An 8,978-nucleotide genomic window follows, 5' to 3' on the forward strand; every position below is an offset into this window, starting at 1 on the left:
ATATATATATATATATATATATGTAAATGTCCCGCTATTTATATCCGATGATTATCTCTATCATTTGTATTCACTTCTACATATATAATTATATATATTATTGAGCTTGAGGAAGACATTCCTCACTAATGTAACGTGGATCAATCGCAAGAGAGTAATCCGCATTTGTAACTATACTTGTACAATATTATAGAATTGTGTGTTGCTATATAATTACTACGGAGCTAAGGTATATCGCATCGGTGGAAAAATATCGTACTTTCTTGTTGGCATATCATAAATTTGCATGTTACACTCTTTGGACGTTCCGTTGTTAGCAACGATGTAAGCTCTGCCGATTGTGACACAGTTTGCAGCGTCGTTTCTCTCACGACCACATTTATCGGGTCTCATATCTCTTCTTTCTTTCTCTAAAACTAAACTAAAGAGGAATAGTAAATGCATTCATTTCCGGTTATCATTCAACGTTATCGCATGATTATTTTAGCATGATGCCGAGCTATGTAATGTCAGAGGCAAGAGAAACGGAAAGTATACTTTTTATAGATTCAAAAGACACATGAATACGTTGAAATGCGTTCAATTATATTAACAGAGAATATAAATGTTTCAATTCACGTCAAAATTAATTTATTAAAACAATATAGACTATGCATATAAAGACTATGTACGGTTATCGTTAGAATTATTTTGCTAATTATCCAGCTGTTGCTTAAGACACTCGTGCTGTCATTATTTTACAGAATGCTTCAAATTTTATGATCGTTTATGTCTTTAATCAAAGAGATTTTTTGACCAATTTCTATTGATTAAGTTTTGTACGCGGGCTTATATGTTGTAAGAGAATCGTTCGAGTTTTCATCTCAGTTCTCTCGTCTTCGACATCGTAAAATTTAAGATATTCTAATACAAGTGTTACATATCTATCCTCAAGTTATTATTATTTAATGACTATTAATTAACTGGATCATATTAAAAATCTAAAATTGTTATAAATGTTGCATCAAAATCCTTCTAAATTATGTATACCTACATATATATACATAAAGTATGTACGTGAGAGGGTGTGTGTGTATGTGTGTGTGTGTGTGTTTACAAAAAATTATAATATTTAATACTTATTATACGAATCAGTCAGGCCTCTTAGTTTCTCAACAAAACAAGAGATTGCCTGCCGTTGGTTTCTTATTTTAAATTCAAGTGGAATGTCGTGAAATAGGAGACCTGCGATTTACAAAAGTTGGTTACATTACCTACAAATTATTGGTTCCATACATAGTTGTCAGTCTGAAGATTGGTAAGTGGATCTTATGAACTATCCCTAAACGCTGTTTCTAATTTTACATTTTATATATAGTATACAATAGTCTAATTGTTTAAGTATTTTTGACACGGTTTAAAGTAGCATAATAAGAAATTACTTGCCCGTGAGAAAGAAACGAGTTTAATTCAATATTACGCTTCCGTATACTTAAAAATACAACAAACATCACAAGACACGCTCGACAAATAATCAGATAAACGTACAATGGCACATACAGATATAATAGAACCTAAATAAATTAAAACAAATTAAAGAAAATTTATTTCCAAGAATATTAAATTATAATTACACCAATTAAAGTTTTAACAATTCGTTGTGTAATTCTATTTAATTACGACAAAAAATGTTACACATCTTTTTATCCAAAAGTTATTCAGAAGAAACAAATGAATGAAGGATATATAAATATACACGCGTTCATATTAAGAACTACTTTAATACATTTCTACTTTTAAGATAGATTAGCTTCATATCTGGACATTGTCATATTATCCAATTCTGATATCAATTCTAACATCAATTCTAATTTGCTTTTACGAAATAACTTTCATAAAATATTTCCTTCATCCACTTGGTTGTTCATGAGTAATATCTATAAATGTTACTCGAATCATTGAAATGAAAATAGAATGGAATGCGATAACATAGCAATAACGGAGATTATAACACGCAAATTATCATAAATATATAAGTGTGTAATTTCTAGTAGTTTCTAGTTTCACGTAGTTTCTAGTTCATAATACAAAACGCTCAGTATAAATTCTATTAACTAACGAGCCAGCACATACATTTCATCGATTGAGAAACTTTAGTCTCTCAATATACACATATATATATCTCTCTCTCTCTTTTCCGTATATGTAAATTTGTGACAGTTCTAGATAGAATCCATCGTATAACAAACAGAATTACAAGATTGAGTACGCTAAGAGAATGACGGGGCGGGTCTTATGATTGTCCTTATTGTTTCATGTTCTCCAAGTATACCTTAGAACAGGGACGTAATAATGGAATAGCTGATGCAAAAGATTTGTTTTATACAACAAACACAATGTCGCAAATAAAGTTATACTCAGTATTCTTAATTCGTGAGTAAATCAATTTATTTATTTATTTTTTTTTTACGTAAACGGTCACCTGGATGTTTTTACATGCTAATTAAAATTACTATTAACAATATATTGCATATTATTAACTATTTATAAATATTTTAGAATATATTTATTCACAATTTTCTGGAAAAAATTAAGTAGATACTTAACAAATGTTAAATACGTTAAATAGCTTGTTATGTTAATAAAAAATAAAAATTCTAAAAAATAAGAGCTCTAAAAAGTAAAAATTGATATAAAGTTTTTTATATTGCAGATTTTCAATGGAATTTTATATCTAAAAAGATTGTAAAGAAATATAAAAATACTCCAGGTGACTATTTCTGGATTAATCAAAGCAGCCATCGTTGTTCTTATTCTTTCTCTTTCTAGAAAAAAATGTTTCAATGCCCATTTTATACAAAACCTTATACTTTTAATTTTATTCTCTATCTCCTATCTAAAAAAAGATATATAAATCGATAAATGGAAAAACTACGGAAACTACGGAACGATATTTTGCACCAACTGAACGTAGCAATTTCGACTTCATAAAGTCCGTAAATATCGTTTTCGGTTCTGGAGATCCTATTAGTTACGAAATCCCGTTTTAGAACCTGCTGACAGCTTCGTCATCGGTGACGAAATAATTGGAACTTTTCGCGGCAGAACTGTACATGCTGAAGGTGGGACTGACAATCAGACTGCTCGTATTGCTGAGCTCCGTTTCGTTCGTCATCGACGAGTGCCTGCCGATTGTCGCCAGGCGCTTGTCCTTCCTTGCTAATGTCATACGGCAATCATCCGGCCTTAGTGGCATCGATGGATAATTCGGCTGTCTGGCGAGCGTTGTCAATGCCACTCGGTCGCCTGTGTCATTGAAGCTGCGCAAACGTTTGAGAAACATAACCAGAGAGAGTGTTCAATAATCGGATCTTTTACAGCGAATATTAAACTCTCTTTTAAAAGAGAGAATTCATAATAAGATATTATTTTCAACAGCACCCCATTATATCTATTATAAAGGATTATAATATTTTTATTTCATGTTATATTGTATACACATAATTTTTTCATTATACTATAATATGTTATTCTTTTTGATGTATTGATATATATAAAATCGAATTTAGTTGAATTTGAAAGACATTCACAAATCTTACGAAATAGATCACTAAATTGAAAAGAAAAAAATTTTCAGAGGATAATAGTCTTCATTGTCATTTTGTACAAAATCATTATTCTGTGATTTGTTGTAAGCAAAGTTAAATTCAAAAATATATTATGTAAAGGTATAGATTTAAGAACGAAAGATTTTGAAATTTTTGTATCTAATTTTTAATGATGTATAGTTTTTTGTTACTTGTAACATTAAAATTCGTAGATTTTTGTGTGTCAAGAAGAAAAGATTCTGAAAAGATCTTTTTATCTAATTTGCATTCCTCGCATTTCCTCATAGATACCTGTGATGTCGCACGATGCCCCTCTTTATCTTGCAATGATCAGGCCCGCTCTGTCCTTCAGCCGCGGTCCCATGGGTTTTGCATGCTTCTACCCCCATCGACGGCACGGGGGATAGAGAACCTGGTCCGTACGAGCTGCTGCTCTGTCTTCTGTCCAGAATGTTGACTAGTTCCACCGACGGTGTCGGTGAGAATGTGCTCTGAGGACACGCGGCACAAAATGTCGTCTCATGGGAGCTATGTATGGGAAGCTATGGGAAATCTACTTCAATACATACTCCAACAGCCAACGCCAAGATTGCGAGATCGCACAGGATCTCTCTGAGGACCCCTCGATTTTTTTCAGGGTCCTCATACTGCGAGGATCCTCCGGATCTTCACTATTTTTATTGATGAGCAATTGCGCTACTAACAAGTAACCAAACATATGCATAAAAATAATATATGCGTAAAATTCAATTAAGCAATCCAGACAAGCAAATAATAATCTTTTTATATCTTCTGCCAAATGATAATAAAATGTTTCCGAATCATGTAGAGGAAAGGAAATAGTTATGGAATAGATGGGGGCTGAAATACCACGATATCTTATATTACAGTTTGCGATGCATTCTAAGAGCGTTAAAATTACTTATTACTGTTAGTCTGTTTAGATGTTATAAGATGGCCACATTGGTCACTAGTGTTTACTGCATAAGAGCTGCATTTCAGTTTAGCGTTTTACCCGAAGAATTTTTACTTGTATTGATATCTTATATTCTATGATCTCTACTTATATTGATATATATTTTATGATTAACAAACTTTATAGTAAAATCAGTTATATCATATAAAATATATCTACTGAATTATTTCAATAAAACAAAATAGTATTCCAATCCCTTCCTTTCCTCTACATTGCATTTGCTAAATAAATTCTTTAATTCAACGAAAATCCGCGATACACGGAGAAAAATAATAAATTAACAAAAGTAGTATTCATCAGCGTATTAAAATTAAGGGGTCAGCTTATTAAAATTAAAATCTAGGGGAGAAGCTACGGATAGGAAATACTAGGAAATATTCGAGACTTCGCGAGGTATCCTCTCTAAGGACTTCCCCGGGACTTCGTCATTTTTATTACGAACAATTGTACCGCTGATAAATAAAAAAAACATACACATAAGTAAAACCAGTATATAGAATTTAATAAACTAACTCATACAAATAACTGAAGATACAAAATAAAATGCGCGCAAAAATGAAACGATGGCCCGACTTGTCCCGGGCTTTATAAAGACGACGATACGTCGAGGTCGTCATCCCTCACCTGCAGCGACGGTCTTCGTAACGTGCCACCCTCCATACCGACGAGCTTCACGCCCTTCACGCTCTTCCTAGGACCTACGCTGGCGGGTGGGTTCTCTTGAGCGTTTAAATTATACTCCATGTTGCTTCTCTCGACGATGCTCATCCTGTCGTTGTTCCGTGGCTTCTCGTTGCTGGGTCCGAGCTCGCAGCCCACTTTCGCGTAAGAAGGAGCACACGGAGTGATCGGAGTCGCCGGAATACCAATCGATCGGGTGGGCGAGAGTACACCGCCCTGGGGACCAAGAGGACTCCGCAGATTCCTCACTGCAAGAATCTGTTCTCTGCATGCATCGTTCTGTATAGGCGTGTACACCGGGCTCGCCATGGAGACGTGTCGCGCCGGCGTCGGCATCGCGCTACGCAGATTTTGTAGATTCTGGTTCGCTCGTTGCACAACCGACGTCCCGATGCTCTTTGCCTTCGACAGCTCGGCAAGATCGTTGCTGGTCATCGCGTTATCATCGCCGCGATCGACCGCGTCCTCGTGGCTGCAAGTCCTTTCGTCGTCGTAAACGCATGTGCCGACGCCATCGCAGGAATCTATACCCGATGTTGATTTCTGAAAGAGATCGGTGCGTCATCGATCGACCTAGTACGCCAAACGAACGATACTTAATTTATGATTTATAATTACCGAGGATGAATCCATGAGAGTGGCGCCGGAGCTGCTCTGCATGACGCCCGGCTCCTTGGACTTCTTGGGAGAGTATATGTTCAGTACGTCGCAACATTGTGGAAAGTACCCTTTGCCAAGTAGAGTTCTGGTGAGAAAACTAGTGAAGAGTTGAGTGAAGAGGGCTATCATCATGACGGCAGTGCGAAAAGGAAACTTCTGGGTGCGCGTCTTTTTATCGTAGAACGGATATTCGATCAACGGGAGTATGCCAAGTCCTCTTTCACCACCTGAAAACATTTACGTGTTTAAGCTTAAACTTACTTATAAAGTTCTAAATGTTTAGATGATATTTTAAACAGTTATATAAAAAGATTTTACTTTTCAATGCTTACAAGACATAAGTCATAACAATTTTTTTTAATTTCCAAAAGAAACAATAAGGCTACTGCAAGTATTAAAAAGGTTTCCCAATCTTTTAAACTAATGAAATAATAAAAATCTGACACGTAGCTAAAATATATAAAAGAAATTACTACATTTTGTATACGTTTGAATAACAGAACACAAAGAAAAGTCTTTAAATATCGTGCGATAATCTTACTTATATTGTTTGAGTAATTATTTAATATAATAATTAGAAGTTGTGACTAACCACCGAGACGCAAGACGATAGCGATAAAATATCCCGCCAAACAGCCGTAAGTATCCACCATAGTAGGCCAATGGATAACGGCTAATAGTTGCGGGAACAGAACAACATAGACGAGATCGGCGCACAAGTACCTTCGAACAAAAATGCGACATATTTTTATACATTGATCGTTGTTACATTAAATCTATTCAATGAATGACAAGCTAATTAATTTCGCGAAGACACGTGAAAAAAATGTAAAAAGACTTGAGAGACTAGAAATAGAAAGTTGATGTTAAGAAAAAAGTAAAATCATTAACTGAAAAAAAGACACAACTCATGTTTTCTATCAATTATTATTGCAGTTTAAAGAAAATTCTTTTTTTAATCCATTGCAGTAATTGTCAGGACTTATAGGAGCGAGCAAACGTCTGTTGTAAAAAAAATAAAGAAGAATAGGTTTACTTACGAAAGATAGTAGACACTGCTGACCGTAAGAGCGACAAGAGTAGACAGTATGGAAACCGCGATTACGGCAATTCTTAAGACCCAATTTAGCTCACGTTCGGACGCCTGTAACGAAGGAGAAGCTTCAATGATGTTTGTTGGTGCCATCGATTAATCGGCGTAAGTTACGCTTACTTTTGGTCGTATCGTGAGTTTGTAAACATTCCTAGTAAACATAGAGCTACTGGCGAGTATACTGGAGTCTGCCGAGGACATTACTGCCGCCGAGATCGCACCGAGACCTTTAGCAAGATTGATATAATTGTAAAAAATAAAATCACAACAATTCTCTTATGGACCAGAGAAGTAATTTTAGAATATATATAGTAAACCTACCAACAAAAGATACCCATTGAGGCGTGAGATATCGCAGAACCATCGGCATTGCGGCGTTTCCATCCTCCGTGGTGAACGTTCTGTTATAACCTGGTACCGAGGACCAATCGGTGGCACGAGCAACTACCCCAATTAAAGCTGATGGTACTGCGAGTATCAAGCAACCGAACATCGAAGCAATAGATAGAGTCGTTGCAACAGAAGTACTCTTAATACTTAGGATTCGTTGAAAATAACCCTGAAGAAGAAGATTGTTTAGTTCACAGGGTGTTAATGATATTAAATTTGTGTGTGATGCGATACTAAATTATTACTTCCTAACAAATAAATAAAATAAATAAAATAAATTCTTTAATAATCTTCTTAAAACGATATCTTCAAAGGCATTGTAAGACTCTTAATACTTAGGATTCGTTAAAAGTCCCTTGTAAAAATTTAATACTAGTAGTAGCCAATTAATCACATATTTTCGGTATTAAAAGTATTATTAACAATACTTTAAAATAAGTAATTAATTGGCCAGTACTAGTATTAAATTTCTAGGAGGTAAAGTTTGAAGAAAAAGTAGAATACATAAAAACGCGTTAACGATATAAACTTGCTGCGACATTAAATTATTACGTACCAACAAATAAATAAAATAAATAACAAAGAGGATCAATTTTTTAGTAATTTTCTTAAAACGGCACGTTCTTTTTTATAATAGCATTATAAGATTTTAAGGTACAATTCGTTCTATTTCGAATTTATCAAATAAATAATCTTGCAGATGTGATTTGAACTTTATTGTCATCCATCTGAAGAATCAACTTACCTGCCAAGGTATACCACCGAACACCAGCAACAGCATGCCGTCCACCCATTCGCCTATGTCCTCACTCTTCACGTGTCCGAGCCAGTCCCTCGTGGTCAGATGATTCTCAAATGATACCGCAGGATGTACCATGGAGAACGGCGCAGCTATCACTAAACCCAGCAGAATGCACAGCAGTTGGAGGGCGTCGGTGCACGCCACGGAATACAATCCGCCGAAGACTGTATATCTGAAAGTGCACTTCGCATTTCTTACCTTGCTCGTGTCTCGCAAGTTATGTACAAAGGATATACGTTTCCAAAGTTCTAAGAATCACGCGAGCTATAAATCGATGGATAAAAGATACTTCTCGAAAGTTTCTTGAAGAAGGCCTAGAGAGAAAAATCGTTCCGTTGGGATAAAGTGCGTCCAAGTTAAATGGGAACTATATTGAAAAACCACAATGTATATTTTCAATTTTAATTCGGGGATTGTACATACAATTCCCAAAACTTTAGAAACAGCTCTCGTATATCGAGCGTATCAAGCGTGACTGCTTCCATTATTCTTACATGGCCGCCAAGAGCGCGGACGCGCAAACACTGATGTTCGGATCAACGCCTGCGACGACGGCGAGCGAGCTTCCTAGAGCTCTTAGAACGGCGCCGCACCAGAATAGATCACCACACAGCGCCGGAAGGAAGAGCAAGCCCCCGATACCCGCGCCGTACCGTTCTTGAAAAGGATCCAGCATCGTCACGTACTCGGCCTTCCTCATCGGACGCACGAAGAGCATGGCGCCTACAATATAAATTCATTGTTGGATGCGACATTAATTAACACGAAAATCAATAATATATATATATA

At 35.7% G+C, this 8,978-nt stretch overlaps 1 protein-coding gene across 2 annotated transcripts in view; it reads right to left on the reverse strand.

The window, feature by feature from the left end:
- Positions 1 to 2,874: 2,874 nt before the first annotated feature.
- Positions 2,875 to 8,978, reverse strand: part of LOC108745555 (high-affinity choline transporter 1-like) — an 18,877-nt gene continuing 12,773 nt past the window's right edge. Inside the window, exons 9-13 of one of the 2 annotated variants that reach the window (XM_018481757.1) lie at positions 6,497 to 6,627; positions 5,863 to 6,131; positions 5,188 to 5,787; positions 3,879 to 4,078; positions 2,875 to 3,299 (exon numbers count right to left, since the gene is read on the reverse strand). In XM_018481757.1, the coding sequence (XP_018337259.1) occupies positions 3,026 to 3,299; positions 3,879 to 4,078; positions 5,188 to 5,787; positions 5,863 to 6,131; positions 6,497 to 6,627 (1,474 nt within the window). In that variant the 3' untranslated portion in view covers positions 2,875 to 3,025. Of the gene's footprint in view, positions 3,300 to 3,878; positions 4,130 to 5,187; positions 5,788 to 5,862; positions 6,132 to 6,496; positions 6,628 to 8,978 lie in introns of both variants that reach the window. The other variant, XM_018481756.1, reaches the window with a different exon arrangement.

The sequence above is a fragment of the Trachymyrmex septentrionalis genome, unplaced genomic scaffold, assembly GCF_001594115.1.
Source record: "Trachymyrmex septentrionalis isolate Tsep2-gDNA-1 unplaced genomic scaffold, Tsep1.0 scaffold14, whole genome shotgun sequence".
Taxonomy (NCBI): domain Eukaryota; kingdom Metazoa; phylum Arthropoda; class Insecta; order Hymenoptera; family Formicidae; genus Trachymyrmex; species Trachymyrmex septentrionalis.